Source organism: Calonectris borealis, chromosome 4 (genome assembly GCF_964195595.1).
Source record: "Calonectris borealis chromosome 4, bCalBor7.hap1.2, whole genome shotgun sequence".
In the NCBI taxonomy this organism is placed as follows: Eukaryota; Metazoa; Chordata; class Aves; order Procellariiformes; family Procellariidae; genus Calonectris; species Calonectris borealis.
This window is the reverse complement of record NC_134315.1, coordinates 81,740,667-81,764,952: the sequence shown is the minus strand read 5'-3', so window position 1 is coordinate 81,764,952 and position 24,286 is coordinate 81,740,667. Positions and strand designations below refer to the sequence as shown.

At 39.5% G+C, this 24,286-nt stretch overlaps 1 protein-coding gene across 6 annotated transcripts in view; it reads right to left on the bottom strand.

Annotated features, from left to right (window-relative positions):
* CAMK2D (calcium/calmodulin dependent protein kinase II delta) overlaps positions 1–24,286 on the bottom strand; it is a 158,043-nt gene that overhangs the window by 37,294 nt on the left and 96,463 nt on the right. For 5 of the 6 annotated variants that reach the window (XM_075150291.1, XM_075150292.1, XM_075150294.1 and 2 more), the window contains 8 exons: positions 21,344–21,409; positions 18,670–18,742; positions 12,829–12,931; positions 6,689–6,772; positions 5,565–5,659; positions 3,926–4,048; positions 2,802–2,885; positions 2,031–2,073 (listed from right to left, as the gene is read on the bottom strand). In XM_075150291.1, the coding sequence (XP_075006392.1) occupies positions 2,031–2,073; positions 2,802–2,885; positions 3,926–4,048; positions 5,565–5,659; positions 6,689–6,772; positions 12,829–12,931; positions 18,670–18,742; positions 21,344–21,409 (671 nt within the window). The remainder of the gene's footprint in view (positions 1–2,030; positions 2,074–2,801; positions 2,886–3,925; positions 4,049–5,564; positions 5,660–6,688; positions 6,773–12,828; positions 12,932–18,669; positions 18,743–21,343; positions 21,410–24,286) is intronic. The other variant, XM_075150296.1, reaches the window with a different exon arrangement.

Here is a 24,286-nt window from a genome sequence, read left to right as displayed (position 1 = left end):
CTGTGCGTTACAAACTAGGTCCTTTTGCTAAATTTGCGCATAAAACTTCTGAGTTCTTTTAACGCTTAACAAACATTACATGTTATGTGTAAAAACGATTAAATGAAAGCCAGTAAAATGAGGGCACCAAAAGCAATAACTACAAGTATTGTGTTTATGGCATTGCCAGCGTGTCCTTCGAAATGTGCCTAGTACGGATTATTATGCAGTATTTTATGTTATAGGACGTATTCCATCCTCAACTGCCTTTGTTGCCTTTGGCTTGGAATGTATTTTTAAGAATATTTTGATGCATCTTTCTTTAAGCACAGATACTGCATACAAATCAAATCTTTAAAGAATTTGCAGTAGCAAAGCAATTAGCATATTCTAAGTTAAGCCCACAATGAAAGATTTCTTGCAACTACAAGCAATAGCTATAAAAAAAACCTAAGGCAGCGCTAATAGGCCAGAAAGCAGACTGAAAAGAAACGGTGTTGTGACAACATGTAGAAATTAAAGTGATTTAGGACAAACAGCAATTTTGATTTAGAAGAGAAAAAAGATGTTCCTTTCACGTGCTGAGGGTCTTACCTCACAAGAAATATACATTCCACATAAAAGGAAGAAAGAAAAAGGAAAATAAAACACTTTTATAACCACATCGTTATGGACAAATGACCTTCAAAAGCATGCTTTGCAATGAAATACAATGAATAAACAACTTGAAAAAATAAAATGTCATCAAGGAAAAATATGGGTCACTATGGTGTAAAACAGAGATGATAGGTGAAAAAAATCCAAAACAAAGCCAAAAAACCTGTCTGCTTTTCATGCCGAAATACTATTTTAAAATTACTTCAGCTTTCTTTGGTTCATGACGGTTGAAATTGACCCTTACATACACAGACAGTGACAGTTATGAAAAGTGATGAGAAATGATGTATTCGTTTGATATTTAATAATAACTCATTTTTACAAGATACGCCGCCTACAGCATTCCCACCTTTAAAACGAACTGGCAGATACTGGCAATTCATTAAGCATGAACCCAATGTAATTTACAGAAATGTAGTCTTCTATGTTATAGGTGTGTCTTAGATATAGGAACTTAACTAAGAAAGAAATTGTATTTCAAGTACTATGCAAATTGAACAAGTTGTTCTTGCATTCGTGATTATGTAATTTATTTTGGATGATTCAGTGCTTATTATTATTCAAAACATGCCCAAAGCACTATCATGTTTTTGTCCGTAAACTAATCTATGTTACGCTCCAACAGCTACATCACAGACTAGGAGGATATGTAAAATTGCTGATTTTTAAATTTAGTGTTCTTATTCACTATTGCACTATGGCAAAACGAAAAATTCAGCATAGCACCAAAATTTTGTCAATACTACTATTGAGGACAAGTCTCACTCTACTAACAGCAAACTTATTTTAGCTTTTGCTATTCAAATTTGTTTGGTATAAAGATCTAAATCTCCAGGGATGTCACTACAAAATTATTTCAAAACGAGGAAACATCTCTTGTTATATCAAGCTAGACCTTAGAAGAGAAGAAAAAGAAAGACTCATTTTACTACGTTACTCCTTAGCAAAGCAATAAAGAATGAACGTGTTTTTTTTTTTTTTAAATACAAGGTGCAACAGAATCCTGGAATGACATTTCATGTATGTATGTAAAAATAAGTTTGTAAATGTTGTATGGTGATACTTATGCATATAGAGCTATATGCATTATTTTCAATTTTCCTCCACCAAAATAGGCAGGAAAACACTGTCTGTCTTTGACAGATAACACTAAAAAAGTAAAGAGAAGGAACTCACATTTTACTGAAAAACTGTCATCTACAAGAGATTCTATTTGGCCCAAATAGTTTAAATTCTCTTGTTTGCTTCTGCAAAGGAGACAACTTAAGATATATAATATTTAGATGCTCCTGAATAACAAAGATCTTTCTGTACTAACGAATCCTGATTAGATCTTAGTCATCACAGACATCAACACATAAAGACCGTATTAATCTGGAGCCCAATGAACATACCTGAGAAATTTCTGGTAGCCAGCATAGTTGTCAAAATGGCCCCCTGTGTACACATACATTTTCTCAAATTAGCATCACGCTTGTGTAAAACTCTGAATGTGAACACGACGCAACAAAAAGGGAAACACATGCATAAATTACACCAATTATGAAATTAATCCTGAAAGAATGGATTGTCTGTGCATTACCTATCATACGTGATGCCATGAGTGCATAAATTGTAATTTAATCTTAATTACACACCTATCAGCAATCTGATAATATCAAATATTTACCAATTGTGAGTACGTAATGCACAAACCACGAGTACTCACAGGCACAGTAATTATCAGCAAAACACACAGCTGAATATGAAACAGACTTTACTAATGTGCTTAGATTCTTTTTTAGGTAGGAAAAGGCATTTATTTGTAATGTGCTAATTAGAAAAGTTCACATCTGCAAAGTTATCCTGTCTGGTCAGGAAAAAACAAAGGATAATCTAAAAGAATAACCTTAAGGATTCTCCTTCAACGAAATATTTTTAATGTCTATAAATGAAGATGATTGTTATTATTTTGAATCCAACGAAACTATGCTATGTTCTATTCACTTTTATGAGAAGTTTAAGACCCTCATACGAAAAGCTTATCATCTATCAAATAGTTCATTTAAGCATAATATTCAAGAAAAAATTTGCTTAGGGACCATTTGTTTTACACATGGAACACGAGCCAACATTCTTTTATCTTTCCAAGATTAGCTACTCATCCTTGCAGTTTTCATTCTTACCTTTAGTTTTCTTCTTGCATTGAATTTCTTCAAGCAATCTACAGTCTCTTGTCTGTGCATCATAGAGGCAACAGTAGAACGTTGCTAAGAGAAGAAGAAAAGAATCATTTTAACGCACCCAGCCAGACGTCTAGCATTTTATTTACTCTACAACATACATATTACAACCCACATGGTCCAAAACTTAGGCCTGTAATTTCTACCCTGTCTAACTATCCTTTTGTGCAGGTTTCTACACATTTGGGAAATTTCCAAATCAACAAAACCAAGATCCCATTTTACTCAGCCTTCTCCATGCGTAAAGTTCTCTCGAAAGAAACAGGGACTAAGAAAAAGACAAAATCTTAGAACTTGGGTTACGCAGTATAAACATAATCGAAGTAATATACCGAACTATGATTTTGGAAAATATGTTTTAAAACAAGAAGGAAGCTTTTCTTTAGCGTTAGTGATATTAGGTGAGGTACAGCAGCTGGAAATATTTCAGAGAAAATTCAGCGGTACCTGCATTTTCCCTGTAACTCAACTTTATTTGCATCACAATTTTAAAGGCAAGATAATGCAGCCTACTGGAATGAATAAAGAGTTGGGAACCAACTATACGTCTCACTGTGACTTTCAAAGTACCAGCCCAGACTACCTGGAAAGTCAAAGTGTAGAATGTACTGAGAATTGGAAAGTAGTCCTGGATCCAGTAACAGATAGGCAGCCTTTGCTACCTGCAAATTGACTTTTAAAAAGTCCCTTAGCTTCCTGCCTTTACATTTCATGCTTATCATAATGGTTATAGGGAAAAGAAGATGTAAAGCGTTATCTAACTCTAAGTTACTTTCTTGTACATTTTTTTCCTCTGAGAATTTAAAATAATCCTCTGATTTTGGCAGTGAACTTCTGCACCACAAAATCAAGGCAAAGGAGTTCATTTCTCCAAAAGTCTTATCCCAGGCTAAGACCTCAATATACGACACTATTGACTATATCTGTAGAATTACAATTTTACACTCCCCTGGTTGCATGAGTAAGGACAAAAAATTATCCTTTAAACACCTTCACTGTATGCTGAAGTAAACTATAAGCTGATTTGTCTGCCAAATTATCCTGTTAAATCTGTGGAAATTACTTACGCAGATCCATGGATGCTTTAGTGCTTCTGATGCTGTGATACGTTTTGCTGGGTTGATGGTAAGCATTTTATTGATAAGGTCTTTTGCTTCAGGAGTCACTGTATCCCATTCGGGTGAGGGAAACTTAAGAAAAAAGAAGTATGTGTATATTATCTTGTACAGTCTTTACATAATTTTACCTAAGGATTTTTATTGATACGATTTCTGTAACACTAATTGCTAGCACAACCAAGCAGTTTTAAGGGGAAAAATGCAGTTTGCCACAATTACAAAAGTTTGAGTTAGCCAGTTTTATAAATAATGTTTTTCTCCTTTACTATTTTGACCTTTTGTTTATTTGGTTCAAACGCACAGCATTTCTATATTTACAATAACATGATGCCGATTGAAATTCATAGCATAAAATAACAGTGGCAGACAGAATAACAAATTCCAGTCATCTGACAGGCATATGGTCATACAGCTCTTATAAAAATATTAAGCATTACTATTCAATCTCCTTGTTTGCTTTCTTTCAGTGTAAATCTTAATGCTAACTGTATAGTCATGGTATATAAATCTAACTAGTTATGAATTTAACACCCCCCTTCTCAGCAAAATATTTATACATGCACTCAAAGCATCTGCTCAAATTCAAAGGGAATGAAAAAAACCCCGTGTCTTAAACTGCTTTTGTGAACAGACCTTAACCTTGAGGATTTTGTGTTTTCCACAATTAAATTCCACTATTTATTCTTAGACAATAGGAATTTGATATTATCTAGGCACAGTTCATCACAAGTACATATTATGTACGTATAATGCAGATGCATAGTTCAGTCTCTGCACTTCCTATTTCTTGCCCTCTCGGCTGAAATTGTAATTCCCCACTGTCTCCCTGTTTGTTACTGTATGATTACTTGTTCACTAGGAAGACGACTTGACAGACCGTAAATTTATTTTCACTGAAAGGCCATAGCGTAACAACTCCCTTTTCAGTCATCACCGTGCAGGACTGGAGTCAAATAAGAGGTTAAAAATTACAAGGTTCCGTCTTTTCCTCTTCATCATTCACAAATTACTTAAATCTGAGGACCAACAGCCTTCTGTCTGTTTAATATAATATAAATGGATGATGTTGCAAAATTCGTAATGTCACCAAATCATCAGTTCTTACTTACCAGCAGTTGTAATGCTTTTTGTTGGAATACACATAGTTAATGAAACTATTCCTTTTGAAAAGCTCTATAGCAGCCTGTATTTCCAAAAGTGGGCATCAAGGTGTGTATTTAGGAAGCTTAAGACTTCTTAAAAACAATTTAGAATAACTGATCGGTTGAAGTGACAAACCACAGGCCCTTGGGAGTTCAGAGAGGTCTGAAGAGGCTTGTCAGGATAACATAAGCTTGCATGATTTATACAAGGACCAGACAATGAAAGCCTGGAGCCACAGGGAAATTAGATTTAAATTAGCATGGGATGTTCCCATCCCAATAAGGTTCATGTTACTAAAGAGACATTTACTATATTGAGTGGCTTATAAAAGATAAACAATACACAAAAATTTAGGAAATAATTCTAATTTCACTTTTCACTCTATAAAACTCCTATTTAGAGGGACAATTATACATAATGGAATAGACAAGAGTATGGTACATACATCGTAAGCACCAGCCTTGATCTGCTGGTAAAGCCTGTGCTGGTCTTCATCCCAGAAAGGAGGATATCCCACCAGGAGGATATACAGAATGACACCTGCAGAAAATTCACAGTAGTACTAAGCGATTTCAAGAAACAAACCCCAGAAATTCATTTCACACCTGACAACCATGTAAAACAAATGGCTCAATAGTATTATCCCAGCTACTGAAAAATACTGCCCATTCATACTGGAGAAAATAGTAAGTGTAGGGTTCACCAGATAACCTCCTATGCGGAGTGTGGGCAAGGATGAGTATCTGACACAACATCAGATCAGGAACACTGAAAATGTCTAGCTAGCTGGAGAAATAATTTTCAATGATCACGGATATTCTAGGAAAATGCATTTTTTACCTCTGGTTTTATCATGGCTTGTACTCGTGTCTGTAAGATTGTGTTTTGACTAATCTCATGCAAAGAAAATTTGGGCAACTCAATGTATCTGTATAAATATATGGTCAATAGGAAATTAAAAAGTCCATCTGCTGGTCTTACAGGATTCAGTATGACTGAAGAAAAGTGCTTTCATAAATACAACCAAACAAGCGTGCGTAGAAATAAAATAAGGAAACCACCAATTGTTCTCAGCTAGGTAGCTGCCCCTTGCCAGCACCTTAAACTACACTGTTTCAAGAACTGGATGATAAAGTAATTGCTCTGTACTCCAGTTCACAAAACATGTAGTTTCACAGTTTAAAACTGCAGTTCTAGTACCTTGGTCAGATCACATTTCAGGCTGCTTGTGAACTGAAAGTAAGGCCCAGCTCACAGCATAAATTGTTATGTTTTCTAACAAGTTAGGTATCATGCGCCCGCGGCTATTTTTTTAATACTTTGTGACCAAAGTGTGTTATGTAGACATGGCCAAGAACGCCATGATAACACACCTTCACAAATAATTGAAAAAAAAAAAAAGAAGCTGGTAGAATAACAAAAAATCCAATGACCTCTTCTAAAAATTAATATTGAATTTTACTAAATACATATTATCTGATGCAGAATGTAATGTATTCTGGACATCATCTCTCTCCCTCAAAATACTTTACGGTGGACTGAACATTGTCTTTCAGAATAATTTCTTACCACATGCCCACATATCCACAGGTTTTCCATAAGGATCTTTTCGTAACACCTCTGGCGAAAGGTATCCTGGAGTACCAGCAAAGCCTGTCAAAAGGCAAGGCAACTATTCTCAAAAGCTGTATGTGCTCCGCAAAAATCAAGCGATTCTCATCTCAGCCCACAAGACACAGGACATGATTTCCCAAGCCATCCACCACTAACCGCTTCATTTTGAACTTTTCTTTTTACGGCCAGCCACCTAGAAGTAACAACAGTGGGAACGCTCGTGCAGACGTGGCACGTCCCCTTCCGCCACCACGGCTGGTAGAGTCGAGAGGACAGCCACACGCCGGCTGGTTACCATCTAGACTGGCACTCCAGATTCAACAGTGGTGTCAAGGATCTGGTGACAGTGCAACAGGGGAAGGTTTCCAGAAAGATTACGGGATAGCTGACGAAATTTCATTCACGGCTTCTGCATGTAGCGAGACATCCAGGAGTGAGGTGCAAATACATTTGGCTCAGGGTCAAGGTCAAAAAAGGTAGCAGAGTAGGAGGAGTGTGGGAAACTTTATCTGAGTGATCCCCTTGGAGATACAGAAAGACAGAAAATGCACACCACGCGTGCCAAAGACTGTTCCTGGGTTGGTTTTTTTTTAATCATTAGCCTAATTTAGTCTATTTTAAAATAGCCCCAAACTACAAAAATTAAAACTGTAAACATGACTTGCATGGGATTTCTGGGAGTCCATCAGCTGTGAAGACTGTTACCAGACACAGAGTACTTCCACTGACATTTAAGGGGAACTAATTAACAAAACAGAGGGGCAGCTAAGCTGCAGCATCGTAACTGTAAGGAGCACGTGAAGAGCCCTATTCATCGTACGGGAGGGCAGATTTCCGAGTAAACAACACGTAGGGCTAGATTTAAGAAAAGCTTACGTATGGAGAGATCTCTCATTTAGAAGAAAAAAAGAAAGTAAAAACACCGTCCAAATTTTTTCACACAGCAGTGGAAACTCCATTCAGCCAATGCCAGGTGGTGGCAAAGTCAATGTTCAGAGAGGTTCAGGATTAGCTTTCACAAGAGCACTATGGCTGTGACTCGGTGACAGTAAGACCCCCAACTTAGGGCTCAGCCTTCGTACAGCCCTCACTGTTCGTATTTCACACAGCTACTTCTAATACGATCTTTCCACTTGTAAAACTCATTTCTGTGAAGTCATTCCACTTCTGGAAACCTTCTTACAAAAGTTCACAAAAAGGCCTTGAAAATTTCTATGTTCTTCGTTCTTTATCCATTACCAGCAGTGCTGCTTTCTCTTAAGAGAAATGCAAAATGTAGGTATAAATGTAGACTTTTCTTAGGACTGTAATTGAAAAAACTTAATGACCAATAACATTCTGTACCATTTCGGTTAGTATGTCTGTTCTTTCAAGCATCTTTGCCTAAAATAAATGCTTGGGAATTCTTGAAAGGTGAGAATTTGGTCGCTTTCACGAAGGACCACATGTCATTTCTGAAATACCACACTGGATTCCACAAAACTTATGAGAGACGGTGATAATATATAAAGCGTACAGCTACAGAAAAAGGAAGCCTTTGCCCTGCAGCTGGCAATCATTTTAGGGTGGGAGGAGGAAATGAAGGAACACATTCTATGTATTCTACTGAGAATGTAGCTAAAATATTTTCATGAAAAATAAGCTTGTTTTTTGCAGTCTCCTGATATGAGACCTATGAATTGCTTAAGAGTACTATCATACAGGAAACACATCTTAAGCTCCTTTGAGAAGCTGAAAAATATATGTTCTAAGTAGCTTTAAATAGAGTGATGTTTTGTATCTCTTCTTGGCTGTAGTGCTCTACATTAATATTTTTGTTCATTTTAAAGGGGAAGTGAAGTTATCTCGATTTTCAAACTTACCATAGCTCCATAAACACTTCTATGCATCACTTGAAAATAAACTTCAAAGCAAAAATAAATATAGTACTGAGCTAACTTTATCTCTTGATGAAGATACAGAACAGGTCTAAACAGAAATAATCGGTATGGTTTTAGTACATATTCTGAAGTTGTTTAAAGCAGCAAACACAGAAGAGTACACAGTCATGATTTCAGTGAAAAACAACACACTGAAATTCTTAACTGTTCTTTATCAGGTAATTCTGTAACTGGTCAGAGGGATCCCAACAGGAGTGTGTACTTTTCAGAAAACTATTGCTAATAGTAGTAGTTACTTGAGCTAAAACAACTCGCAAAACTGGGAACCGTTTGTGACTGGACAGCGTCTAGAAAAGACTGCATCACCCTGTGCTCCTGTCACGGTACGATTTAAATAAGCATCCAGAGGCCTAAGACAAATGCCGCGCTGTGCTGAGTTCAGCGGTGCCTGGGTACACGAGATGGCATGTTACTCAGCCTAAACAGCTTACAGTCTCAAAACCCTCTTATGCAAAGATTACGTATATACTTAACTTCATGAATGGTGAGCACGTCTCTTGAGTCAAACCTGGATTGAAGGTTCGCTATAATCCCACAACATAAACTTAAATTAACATAGAGAGGTGTATCTTAAACACACAGCAGAAGAGATTACTGCTCTAAGATCTGCCCTGTGCTTTCATCACCTCCCTGCTAGACTTACGGCCTCTCAGCACCACTCATGCAAGGATTACAAAATAAAATGGCAGAATAAAACAAAGCGTAAGTTGTACATCTTTGCTAACATACCTCCCTTTGACTCAATAAGAATTCAGATGAGCAGCCTGGTGAGAAGATAGGGAGAAGGTGGTGGCAAGAGCAGGCACCTGAGAGCAAGCCCGGGGCAGTAGCCTTCTCTTGCTGCACAGCGGGATCCAAAAGACTAACTGTACAACCTAAATTTAATGCAACTAGCAAACTAATTCAATGAAGCTACTCAAAGGACTTAAGTGGTGCATATTTTAGTCCTAGTTGCAGGGCTGGACTTAATTTAAGACGAGATGCAACTAGGACTAAATCTAGCTACCAGTGAATTAACTGCAGTCCTTCCACTGACTTCAGAGAGGGGCAATGCCTGGGGGGGTCAGTGGAGCCCGCCCGACACTTTCCCAGTACATTAAACACCTGCTAGCAGAGTGGGGTGTTTCAACTAAACCCTGTAGCAAACAGGCAAAGAACAGGTTTGTTTTACAAACATGCAAACCAGGAAAGTAGCCCGTTGTACCCAAACACACAGAGCTCTAGCTGGTTTCCTGCTGAGGCATAGCCATGGTTTAAGCAGAAAAGAGACCATCGTACCAGAGGACTACACCCAAAAAAAAAGAGGGGGGGAAAAAAAAAAAGAAAACCATACTGATGCAGAGCTATAATTAGAATCAGAGCACGCCATGAGTCACTAAGTGCTGCAGAATGAAGTGGAAAGCAGAAAAATCTCCTGGAAGGAAGCAAGAAAAAGTTCAAAATGTCGAGCGCATCGGAGTTCATGTTTTGCCTCGTTAAAGCAGGCATAAGAAGATGAAGGCAGGCACTCAGACCATTACTGAAAGGTTTTGCAGAGGAAGTTCCAGAAAAGGTACAGAACCACTAGTCTTATCAAATACCACAAACTAAAAAAAGACCCACATTAGACTACTTTCTATTACCTTGCTGCTAGCTTACCTCTTCCTTACGTATATATTTTGAAGACATTCTGTTCAATCTCCTTTCTACCCAGTGCAGCATGGCAGTCCTCATGATGCTACGAGTCTAAACCAAGCACTTCACAAGAACCAAATGAGAAAAAATAAAGTGCAAGGTTTTACAGGGAATTGCAACCTCCTGCAACCTCCACCATCTGTATGATATATTCATACAGATGTATCATCTAGAGAAAATATCCCTGAAGTCAAGTTATTCTGCTGACTTTTTTCGTGAGATGCTTCCTGCTTACCTGATGTTTTTGTCATTATAACAAATCACTTGAGTTTTGTCTTATTTCTATTCCACTCCTTTTGTACTGGTCTATTTGTTAATGTGCAAGAGCAATCCCCTCTGTCTTTTGTGGATTACTGAAATCCATTTATATAAAGGCTGGGATTTAAAACAACAGGCTAGCTTATAAAGCTACCAACATATGTCCAATGGTACTGCCTGTGCACCCACATGTAGTTATAGCCTAGATTTCAAACACTCAATCTCTCAACCCACTGCCTGCAGAAAATCCTTTGTCCTTTTATTCTAAGCTTTGACAGCAAGCTCACAATCGCTTTGTTCAGTTTTAAACTGCACTTTCTAGCTGCTGTAAGGGAGAAGAGGTAGCTGCTATAAATATTTTATTCTGTATTTTTTCCTCCTAGGATTTACAATAAATTTTGTCCTGTGCTTCACATCTGTTCAACGAGGGCGGTATGCAAGATAGACGTATCACATTTGTACATGTCCTATTATTTAAAATGGCCAGTATGAAATCTTTTCCACCATTTTCCTTTGGGCATCTGTTAACTGTAACAAACAATCTGCAAGTAGCATTTTTTTTTTCAAATTAACAAAAAAAAAAAGGAATAGTTTAGTGGAATTGGAGAGAAGTGCATAATATTTAACTCACTACTCCATCCTCTTCTCATAACCTGAAGCGGAGTGTTGTACAGGGCACGTCAGATACATTCCAGGTACCGATTCTGGAGACCTGGCTTGCACCGCCGATTGCCACCTTCAGGAGGGCAGACACCCTGCCCTTCCAACATCTCATGAGCAGGCCTGAAGCACAGAACGTGCTTTCTTCTGGTGGTCACACACACACGCACGGAGTTTGCTTCCACATTCCCATACACCTCTGTCACCTTCACCATCAAGCAAGCCTACTCTTGATCCCTTCCAGATGAAGATAATGTTTTCAGAATCACTAAAGTGGCTGAGAAACTCCAGTCCCAACTTCAGAAGATGTTTGTAAGCTGTGGATAGACAACCCTTTCCAGACTACGGCGCAAGGTTCCAGATGCTTTTAACCACCCTGTACCTTCCTGGGTTTATGCTCTCCACAATCTACTATGCGAGTTGCTTCTATATTAACGAGCGTACAGTTTTAATAAACGAGCTTATTTTGACCTCAGTGGGTCAAAGAACAGTTTTATGAACAGTTTTACTTGCAGATGTGAAGGGCCAGTCACCTCTAGGACAGCAACATAAACAGCTGGGACAGATAACTTGTACTGTCACAGCAACATCTGGATGTGGATGACCGTCTACAGTCTCAGGTACTCAAACCCCCTTTTCCTTCTTCGTTCAAGTCACATTCCAAAGTGCTACAGAAAAAAGTTTTCAGGTATTTCCAGCTGACAGACAACTGTTCAGACAAAATGTTTTGATGACTGGGAGGTACGGTCAGCAGTATTAATCTACAGTTTTACTCCTCAGTCACCGAGCATCTGCCTGGAAACCACCCGTCTCCCTCCCAGGCTCTACACCCGTATTTCCTTCCCCTAGATACACAAGGGACAGCGGGGGAGAAGGGGCTTGTGTGCACCTACGTCTCAGTCAAACTTACAGGCCGACAAAAGCTATCACAAGCCAGGAATCAGGAAACCTAAGTTTCAGGGTCAAGAAAGTCAGTGGCACTTAGACTACATGCAAAAGGGACATTTGTAAAGCTGTATTTATTAGAAGCATGAATTTAAAAACCCTCTCCCCTCCATCCTACCCTGTACCAGTACTGCTGTGCTGGCAAAATCCCCAGTATGAACACAGCCGTGCCAACAGAAGAGACCTTTGCCAATTTATTTCATGTTGTTTGGTAAGGTGATTTACCTTTGCCAGTGAAGAGGAGGCTACGAGGCAGAGCCACTTCTTGTCTAAGCGAGCTCTGAGATTTGGAAATGTAGCCACAGGTCACTTTTGAGGTGTTGGGGGATTTTTGTTTGTTTTTTCTTTTTTCTTTTTTTTTTTTCTTTTTTAAACAAACAAGGTCTGCTGCCAAGCTCTGTCCAATTTGGTGAGAATTACAGATAACATTCTTCCTGGAGACAAAGGTCTGAAGTGTAGTCAGCTGTAGAGACTGAACTATGAACAAAACACCCTTTAAGCTACGTATCAAGTAGTCACACAGCTGCATGTTTTACACTAGGGTGAGAGTTGGGTGGCTTGGGAGGTTTAATGGCTATGCTGAATGAATGGTGAGACAAAAATAAACTATTTACTTACCAAACCAAGCCTGTTGTTCTCCTTGGACTTCTATAGCCAATCCGAAGTCCGCCAGTTTTACTGCTGCTCCCTTGGATTTGCTAGCTAAAAGTAAGTTCTCAGGCTTTATTCAGAGAGAGAAAAAAATTGAGATGAAAAGATAAGTAAATATATTTTAGACAGGTTTTCACTTTTTTTAGTTACGGTAGTCTGGAAAAGAACAAATACTTAGAGGAGTGAAAAAGAGAAAAAACCCATGCGTTTTCTCCATGAAATTGCAAAAATTGAGCTTTTCATTTCCTACTTGGAAGGAACCACCAGGCCTGTAAACAGCCTTCACGATCCCATGACAGCAAGACTAAGGACAGCACGCAGATCTACTAGAGAAGGAGGCAGCCAGAATGGTCATACGGAACTGCAACAATTCAGAGACTCCTAAGAGCTCACTACCGGAAAAATGCTGCAGAAAAACCCCAAAAGACACCTATTCTTTGATTAGTAGTCTAACCTATGCAGTTTGCAGGATTAGGCATCTATAACTGTCAAACATGAGTATGTTTTGCATGACAGCTTAACAATAGCAGACGTATTATTATATTTGTATTTAGAGGGCAGGTGTATTTACATTGCAAATCTTTCAGCAAAACAAGCATGCCCACGTTTGTCCTTGCAGAGAACCTATTACAAATAACAATATAAGTTTGCAAAAGTTCCCACTTGGCTTTTTTTTTAGGGTATGTTGGTCACGTCTGAAATCAGATGCTACAGTACACTCACACAATTAAAAGTAAAGGATCTGAACATAACAATGGTGTTCATTCTACTGTTCATAATGTATCCTTTTAACTTCATTTAGCAAATAGATCGATAGCAAATTGTCCAAAGACAACTTTATTTTATGAACCTTAACTTTTAAAAAAAACCCAAAACACTTAAAAAATACTGTAGAATTCAACAGTTTATTTCAGAGAACTGTGACCTCTATGGCATTTTCTTTCTTTTCTCCATTATTTTTAACGAAGGTTTTGTTCTACACTTAATAACAAAACCTCACTTTCAAGGTTATGGCTGTGACTCGTCCAGAAGCAATTTTTGTAGTGATCTATCGCAAGGGTATTCACTATATCCAGTCTAGCACTGGGGACCCAAACCTGCAAACTCTCAAAGGCGTATTTCATTTTAAACCCAGCAGCATCATATAGGTTTCCAAGGAGCTATTTATATGATTACACTTAATCCCATGCAGGTACTGAGCTTGGAAACAATTAAGATCATAAGCTTCTTTCAGCAGAGGCTATCTTTAATACATCTGTCAAAACATGCTTGAGCCTAATTAAGACCTCAGCCACTGTGATACTTCTATTAATTAACAACACAACTGGCCCTGACAAACTCTTTAGTCTAAAGGTGTTTTTTTCCCTCTCACCAAACCGTAAAGAACATTTTTTTCAGCAATTTACAAACGCCGTTCTCTCACTCTCCCTTTGTTGCTATGTCATAGAAAAGACAGTATTAAAACCCTTTCATCAATAGTTACTTGATGAATCTTCTATTTCTACATTTTTAAAAACTGAGATTAAGGTCTCTCAGAATAGAATATAATCTTTATAGTCCCTGAAATTATCAGTAACCACTTCAACTACATTATCTCAAACACTGACTGAATAGCTGAGGGCTCTTCTCTAGGTTCCTCAACACCGATTTAAGGAATCTCACGCTGCTTGTCATTTAACGACACTAATTTCAACATATAGTCACATAGTTCTTGAAGGTTTCCTATCAGAGGGAGAGAAGTTACTTCCTGGAATGCACTTCTTGTATAAACCTCTTAAAGCAATGGATGATCCTCTTTGGTTGTGACCTTCAGCGGTGAAATGCCTCATCCTCTCGGTTGAAAGACAAGCACTAACCTACCACTTCGCAACACGGGATTCCAGTCAAAATAGCAGTTTTGTGTTTTCTGCTGCTGGGTTTTTTCGGTTGGTGGTTTTTTTTTTTTTCTTTTTCCCCTTGGGATTTTTATTTTAAAATTCCATTACGTGTCTTTACTCTGCCAATCCAAGCGCTCTGCAGAAACACCCTGGTCACAGGTGAATATGTTTCAACAGAAGCCGAAGCAGATTTCCCGATTCACTCCCGTGCCAAAGACAACAGCCTTTTGGGCCGCGTTGTGTGGGACTACGCGCTGCAACAACATGCAGCTGTCATTTCGGGATGACGAGAGGCATTCTAGGTAATTATCATGCATGAGCTTAGAATGACTGCAATTACTCGGAAAACATTAACAGCCCAGCGTGGGTCACGCAGGACTCGTACTCTGGATTCAATAGTGTCACCTTGTGTTACCGGTAGACCGGCTGCAGTCAAGCATGTAGAATGGCAGTCTTTACTAAAATTACTTACAAATAAATTAACATGATTTATGCCTTGTTTTTCCAAAGGTCTTTAATTCTTAAGAGATCGAGTACTTATGCCTCTGTGTATTTTTCTTTGAATGTAACTAGAGCATCTCTGGGTTTTTTTGTTTGTTTTTCATTTAACTCCAACAGGGAATGCAAGAGGGTCACAATTATAGCGCTTCACAAAAGCAGCAATGCTGCTGACTGCCAAGAACTGAAATTCCTACACGGAAGTGCACTTTTACCCTCCGTTAAAGACAGACTGCCACTACCATGTTAATTTTTTCTGGATCTAGGATCCACCACCGTTCTGACCTATACCAAGGATTACAACCAGAGCAGCAACAAGCACTTCTGCAGGTCATAAGAGGCTGCAAAAGCTCCTCTCTGTTTGCTACTAAATTACGCTACAAGGAAAGGTAAATAAAATGAGACTGTCCAAAATCTCCTCCTCTCGTTGCCCTCTCCACCCCCGAAACATGCCATCAGATTGTGGTCTGAGTTATCGGAAAAAAAATCCACCAAGTTTTGCAGTTTAAGGATCCATGCCAGGCCATAACCATCTTCTGCTTGTCTTGCAGCTCTGGGCTTGGGCCTCGGCATCTTCTCTTTGGTACAGAGAGTTCTGCTGGGATTTCACCACAGTCTTTCATTTCACCCTCTGTTTTTTTTTTTTCTTTTGCCACAAAGCAGTAACTGAAGAAGGATGGTTTTCTGCTTCCTGGAGTTTTCACTTTCAGAAATGAAACCGGGTACTACAGCTTGGCAAAAACACTTTTTCTCACACAGTTTTTCCAATTTATCCTGGATTTGCCAGAGCAAGAAATCCACACACGGTTTGGAACAGGGAACGCCTGGATTTAATGCATTTCCAAAGAAAGCCATTTTGCGTGAATGTATGAGAAGTACTAGAAAGCATTCCTTATTCTGTCAGCTTGCATGGCTACGATCCTTTTTTTCAATTCCTTTTCATGCTAGAAGCATGGTACTGCATGTACGGTGAGGGCAGGAACCGCTGGAGCAGCTGGACAAATTTGACATCCTTTCATTTAAACTTGTTCCATGTTATCCGGCTGCCATGTGAGATTTATGGATTGGACAGAGACTTGTCAGTCTCCAGAAGCGCAAAATGGCTAGAGAATTTTGTGTGCGTGCCTTTGCAATCCATCGTGCTCTCTGAGCTTTCAGAGCGTAACCCTTTATGTTCCTACAGGACAACCACAGAGACTTCATAAATTCAGACAATGGCTGTAACAGTATACTGTTTATTTGGGAGCGAAGGATGGCAAGAAGGATGACAGCATTCTGATTCCAACCTTATTACTAATGATAACCACTAGAAAACTCCTATCCTGGGAGGAAATTCCTGCTCCCCATAACTCATGCAGAAAGGAAAAGAAGAGACAAAGAAGCTGTGCCAGCAGGAATTAGCGTGTTTCGCTGCCTTAGCCCACACGCCATTTTTTCTCTGCCTTTGTAAAGGATCTGGTATTTCAGATACTGCACTTCCATTTGATTTCAAAATAAACCACCTTCTTTTACTTAAGGATCTTGAAGCCCAAGTGCCCAAATTAAGTCCTCTCCCTTATCCACAAGGCTAGTTTACTACCAGCTTTGAGACAGACTTGTCTCTCTGCGCTTCCCAGTGAAAGAAAATGATCTTGTTTCTTTCCATGCCAACAGGCTTTAAATGCAGAGAGCATCTCTGCAGCAGACGTCTCCAGCCATTTGGATATGTAGATGGTTACGAAAGAGGTAATGCTTTTCCTGACACAGGAGCTTTCCTTCTGAAGCTTCTATCCCAACGCTACCATTCGTCCGGAAGGAACTCCTCTCCTCAGGTGATCATGGTGAGAACACTGTAGAAATTCCTGCTTCCTAAAGCTGTTCTGTAGTTCATCATCTGGAGGAGAGAGGGGTCTTTGTGCCAGCAATCTCATAGCAGCTGGCCTTTCCTCGCTAAAATGAGGGAAATGCTAGCGTGCTTCCCAGCAGCACTCCAAGTTACGCTGACGAGAGATGGAAAGTTCCCCCCAGACCCTGCCCCAAAAGCTCTGGATGCCAGAGAGGAAGATGGTTGCTTGAAAAGCAACTCCTGCTCTCCCTGGTGCTGACCACAGGTGCCAGCAGACTCTGGTGGCTGTCCTCGCAGCCCAGCTCTGGACAGCCAGGTATCGGCAAGCCGTTAGCAGGCGCTCTCCGGTGAACGCTAGCGGTTCGTTCTTGCGCGTAGGCGAAGCGAAGTTTTAAAAAAAAAAAAAAAAAAGAAAAAAAAAACCACAAAAAAAAAAAAAATAGGGAAAGAAAACCGTTTACACGTCCACTGAGGAAGGCTGTTTTTGCTCGGGTTTGCTGCTCTCCGGGGCGGGCAGCGGCTCCGGCTACGAGGGCTGGACGGGGCAGCAGCACTCACCTTGAGGTCGCGATGGACCACCCCCATCTGATGGCAGTGTAGCACGGCCTCCAGGATCTGCTGAATGCAATGACTGCATGCAAACACCAGGGGCGCGGGTTAGTGCCGAGCCCGCGCTCGCCGCCCGCACGCCCGCAGCCAGGCGCGGGGGCCGGCGGGGGCGGGGCCGGGCGGGGGCCGCGCTTCCCGCCCCGCTCCGCTCCGCTCCGCTCCGCCCCGCGCCGCGGCAGAGCACGACGGCCTCAGGCACCGCCGCTGCGGGACCCCGCGCCGGGCCAGCCTCGGAGACGTGCTTCGGGTCGGCTGCTTTGTTTTGGGGTTTAATTTAGCGGTGTGTTTTTAAATGACAATTTTTAAAAGGAAAATTGCCGGAAAAGCGAGCGAATTTTGCCAGTAATTCGTCGTATTAAACGTTTGGCATCCTCTGGGACTTTTTTCCCCTCCTTTCCTCACTGAGCGTGCGCTCAGAGGCGTTAGAAATGGTAGCGGCCATTGAGGTAACCGAAAAAAAAAAACCACCAAACCCCACTCCAGGCGAGGGTGTTTTAGGTAAATGATTAACTTCTCGCGGTCCAATTTAGTCGGCAATTAGCGTCACTTGCCTGAGGGTTCGTCAAACGCTAAGGCAGCAGCGTGCGACCGGCTGTTCTGCTGCTGCAACCCGGGGTCTCGGAACAGAAGTGGCGTTTACATCTGCAAGCTGACATACATCACAGCCAAAGTTCACCTCCGAGTGCGTGCACAGCGATACAGGGACACCCTCAACAGAACACCAGACACGTTCGACAGCGTGGGATAAATCCAGCGCCTTGGAAGGAGGCAGATTTTTTGGCAACCATTCCCCCTTGTGCCATGATGTATATTAGGCCTGTAGACTTGCAAACTGGAAAGAGGCGTCATGCATTATGCGTTCGTCTAGTTGTTTCGAGGGCGAGTAGGATAGGCAAGGGAACATCGCAGACATCCCACCCTCTGCCCGTACCCAGCGGAAAAAAAAAAAACAAAACACCCCAAACTCTTAAATCCAATTGATGGGCACCAGATACTGACCTTCAGGTCTCTGTGAACTATGCCATTTAGATGACAATGATTAACACTTTCTAGAATCTGCTGTATACAATGACTGCAAAGATACAAGGGCAGAATGGAAGGGAGAACGTTTTAAAGGCACATAATCACATCAAATACAAAATAAAACAAAACTTTAAAAAAAAAAATATAAAGAACAAAATCAATTTTACACCTCCTGACAAGTCTTGATTGCACATTGAACTGGAACAAAACAATGTTGAATATAGAGGTATTTCCAGCTCTAACACATCCAAAAAACAAAGCAAAACAAAAAAAAAACCCAAAACAAAACCAAAAACAAACCAAAAAAGACGTTTAACATGGAACATATGACACCTATGAGATAGAATCATTAGACTGTATTTTCATTCAGCAGTATGGAAGCTTTTTGCAGTTTCCAAAAACTGCTATAGGAAAAATAAAGTGGAGGCAATAAAACAATTAGTCATATGTTTTGGTTTTTTTAAATTTTTAGAGTGAAGTTAATATTACAACAAGTGCTGAAACAAAATGTTCAGAAATGAAGTGATATACAGAAAACAAATGAAACAAAGTCAAAAGCTAAGGAAAAGAAAAACATTGCTCATTTTGAATTTAATGGTTTCTTAAAAACTCTGAGTAGAAGAAAGCCAAGTCATTCAAAAAGGTGGCATGCATTTTCATTTAAAATATCGTCAAGCACTAGTTTAGTTAGGAGTCAACTCATGAAATGGAAATCCACATTAAAAATGTAGACAAACGTTTTATTTTGGTGCTTTAAATAATTTAACTAGCACCTATTTTTCCATGCCCAGGTTTGCAAGTTTTGGCCAGCCTGCGATGCCAAAAAGCACAACCAAAGTATTCATCTTTTAGAGCACTGCAACTTTTTCGGAAGTTTTTCGGCACCACAAGAGCTTATAAATTTTTTTTTAAAGGTATCCTTGTGGCAGAAGTCAGCGATGGTAAGTAATACGTAGCAGTCAAGGGCCAAGGATCTGATACTGCTCATCCAAAACGTTTTGACCATGGAATTCAGAAGGAATGGTCATAAATCAGTAACTGGAGCCCAAGCCTGAAAACCCTTTCTTACGCGAGTAGTTCACAACTCACTGAACTGGACTGCTTGTAGGAGTAAAGACTACTTGCGTGAGTAAGGGCTTGCAGGAGCAGACCAGTATTAACAGTCCTAGGATATGCATCTATAAAGTCCATTAACTATTTCTATAGGGATACACACACACAGGCACTATATATAAATATATATATATACACACACATGAATATATATATATAAATATATAAAAATACAGAGATGCATGATAAATAAATACTTCACTTATTTGCTCAAGTTTTTACTAAATATATAAAATGCATATATATATATCGCATATCTATATATATATGCACAGCCCCTTCCAATATGTCATAATTCTAGAACAGAAAAAAAATCATTGCAATTTTTCCTCTTAAATCACAAGTATCTTAAAAACACACAATGACACCATATGCTGGCCTTTGGCATCAGTATTAGAAATTTTGCTTGAATGACAGCAGGCAAAAAATCATTCAAAAATTTTTTAAACATAGCTCCTCTCCTTCCACCCCACCTAAATTACTAATTTTGTTTCCTCTTCTGCAGTGTGTTTTGCTATGTGTTGTTCCACATTTAAATGCTTAAAGTAATGATGTTTCTACCAATCCTACAGAAATTAGTAAGAGCAATAAATAGTGGAAGCTTCCTAATATTCAGAGTAACTTCTTGTTTGTTCATTATTATCCTACCACTGTTGTTAGGGTCACTTAATGCTTTCTGGTCATCTGCCAATTAATTCCAAATGTAAAGGAGTAACTGAAAATTATAGGTACTAAATACTCATCAGTGGTGGTGTGTGACTACGAACACACAAAAACATGAGGATTCTTTAAATTTACTTTGAGATAAATTTTCTGTGAAGAGTGTAGTGGTAGGACATATTTTCTTTCAAGTAATTGACCACAATGTTTAAGATTCATAATTATATGAGAATATTTAAGGTTTATTATTATATGAGGGCAAACAGATTCTGAGATGGAAAAATAGCCCTGATACTTTATGTCAGCATGCAAATTATGATAATCGTCAACTTATTCTTCAAATTTTTCAACAAGTACTTGCAGAAAATTGCTAGAGATTTCATATTTGAGCTCAGACTATGAGATGCACAGTATAATTGCTTATTGATGAAACACGACAAAAATGTTTAAATAAGAAAAGGAAATTAGTACTTCTGGACCGAGAACAAAAATGATATTTAATGTAAAATTCTTTCAAGACCAACATATATTTCAAACTTTGATCAGCAAATGTAAGAATCCCTAGATGAGATAGCTGAAATGTTATGTCCAGTTTGCAGAGGAGAACTTCCCAAGTTTACAAAGATTTTTAACAAACTGAGATCCAATTTCAGCTTTTTCAGATCAGCAGTCATCAAGACTTCATACGAGTTCTCCACCACACGGTCGTGAGCTCAAAACGCCAAACTGTCCCCTTCCGAGCCTAAGAGAACTCCAGGAGAAGTCCTAGAGTCTCACAGCCTGTGCTAGTGAAACTGATGCCAAACACCATGAGATAGATATCTAAGTAACTATCCTAGAATTATTAAAGGCAACATTAGAAAAACAAATGACTTACCTGGCATCTGCTTCGCTATAATATTCTCTTGCAACTATATCTTCAAACAATTCACCTCCAGTGACTCTGTTAGAAAAAGCAAGATGGGAAAGGAGATGTCAGAAGCGCATCTTAAATTAACTTGACAGGGAGAAGTCAGAGAGCAATAACTGAAATATTCGTACAGAATTGCAAGAGGTCTTGACCAGCAAGGTGAAGGAACTAAAGTGGAAGATTTGTCCATCCAAATCATTACATGAGTAAAAAGGATGTGGTGGAAGAGCAATCATAACTAGAAAATAAAAGCAAAGAGCAGCAGCTTATTGGGCGCGATGCCATACATCGGTTGAGGATGTCAAGAGTAAGTAGTAAAACTACAAGAATAAAGGGAACTGACCAGCAAGGAAAATTCAGAAAGGAAGTTCAGAACAGTTCAGGATAAATTGAGAACTGCAACGTGAGACAGATGTAAAGAAGAAGAATGCAATAATGCTAAAAAGGGAGAAAGGTCTTTAAGCGTGGGTCAAAACACAACAGAGGTGTACCCACGCGCCAGAGGGGCTTGCTTTTCGTGCCTTTCCGAGAAAGAGGTTACTGAAGCTTACTGGAAGGAGAGCATCAGTGGAGGCAGAGTACCTTAATCAGTTTAACGGCAGATTTTTTTCCTAGAAAATTTTCAGTTGTCTTTGTCGAGAAAGTAGGAATAGTTTAGTGAAAGTGCCACTTAAAATAATTTAAGAGGCATTAATGGTACGAGAGAAGAACTGTATGATCCAGAGGATGAGTAACAGAAGCAACTGTGCATGGTTGCATACTTAGGATTTCATTGTACAACCAGTGGTTTAATAGTAGGAAGTGGTTAAAAAAGAAATAAAACTGTGTTGTTATAACCCAGAGATGACAGTCCAGAATGAGTCACCAGCAGGATGCTGCCACAGTCGTGGAGTGCATTTGAAATAGGGTGACAGCAATGTCCTTTCGTACAGCAGTAAAATCCCTCCGCGTATCGTACACAGTTCTGGTCACTCATGTTCAGAAAAGGGAATTGAAACAGCAATATGAGCCGAAAATTGCTACTAGGCTATCCACTCACTTACTCATCGTATCCTCTCAGAGAAGCAAAGTCAGGTTAGCTTGGCAAAACAAAGTTTAAGAGGGATGCAAATAAATACAAGACAAAGAGCATAAACCGTGCTCTCCATGGAGGAGAGTTGTAAGGGACAATACTGGTACAATAATAAGTAAGTGTACAATAGCTGTGAATAAATATAGGGTTAAAATCAGGAAAGGTTTTCCAACAATCATGAAACTGGTGCAGTTTTTGGCAAAGTAACTGAGACAGGTACTCTCTTTTTAAGATGAAGATTGATGAGCTTTTAAATAAAATCGTAAAACTTGCCTGCCTGTGTCAACAAGAGAGTGGACTCAAAGAAACAGGAAGACCTTTCCTGTACTATACTCTAACATTTCTCTTTTACGGAATACACTGGCATACTTTCACAGCTAAATGCAAATCTTCATATATTCAGGTGCTGTATTGAACGGCTGAAAACAGATGCAAGCCTTGAAAATGCACACAATGTGGAGTACCCAAGCGCAGAGCTTAACCAGAGCACTGAACACAGCCTCGACAGACAGGATGCAGGAGTTAGTCCGATTCCTGCTTTCCAAAACCTTGATCCTACTGATATGCCGTAAATAATTCCTAGATGGGAGACTGATGTTCGTATTCCATTAGTGTTCATGAGTGTAGTGAATTTTCATATAGCACATTATGTTCTCAATAAATTCCCAAACGTAAAAGCCAGAGTGGGCTACAAGATGCTTAAAGATTAAGATGCTTAAAAATCTAACTACAATGAATACAATCATTATTGAATACAATTAAGTTTAATAGGATTAAAAAATTAAAAAGGAGGATACTGCGAATCTTCAGAGCCATAACATTCATTTGCAAATTGCTGTACTAACAGTTCGTTGTAGATCCCAGTTATTCTGTCACATTAGATGACAACAGAAATGACCTGCTCAACCAGTAGCACAGCTCCTTTCTTCAGGAAGGCCAGTTAAAAACTTTATTTTCATGTTTCCATTTACATTTAGGCTACACCATCCTTTTCCTGAGTTTATACCTGACTTTGGAAAGTAATCACTTTCAGGTAACAGAATGCTATTTTGTACAAAAGTCTGCAATAAAATTTGGAGGAGGTAAAATAGCCGGTTGCTTAATTCGTACACTCTTTTTCTTTTTGTCTTCTACCTTCCAGAAACTGGCTTTGGTTGCTGTAACACAAAATGTTTGATTGATGCATATTTTGACAGTCTTTGATACTCCTTTTTGCATGTGTATTTGTCTACCACAGTTCTGGCAAAGAGGAATAATTCTCGCTTTGTGATGAATGAAAAAACAAAGCATCCTTTGATCTTACTCTTCCCTAAAACACTCGTTTTTGATCCACGCCAAAAAAGAAAAGAAAAAGCTTTTGTCATCAAAGCGCATTTCAGCGGCAGAGAACACCAAGCTGATGCTTGTTCTTCTCAAGCACGGAGAAGAAAGGGGGATATGCATTCTTATTTGCTGACACTAAACTTTTGCTTGGCATTCATAACCATTGTTAATGATGAAAAAGTAAAAGCAGGCACAGAGCAGGTGAATTTCACTGACAGCCGAACAAGTAGTCACCAATTCCTGCGCTCTGTCGCTCTGAAGATACATTAGGAGTAATTCTCAGAAGACAGCTAAATGGCCATAATGAAGGAAGGTAGCACAGGGGACTGAGAGAGGTCAGAACTCACCTGCGTCTTCTGAGCCTCCGACCCTGAGAAAATTGGTAGAGCCGTGTTAGTGGCCTTTGCTCATTGAGCGTGCATGAGCAATGTGCTCTTGCGTCAAAAAAGGTCAACTGCATCGCAGGACAGCCAGGAGGTTGAAGGAAGCGATTCTTCCCTTGCGTTTGGCACTCG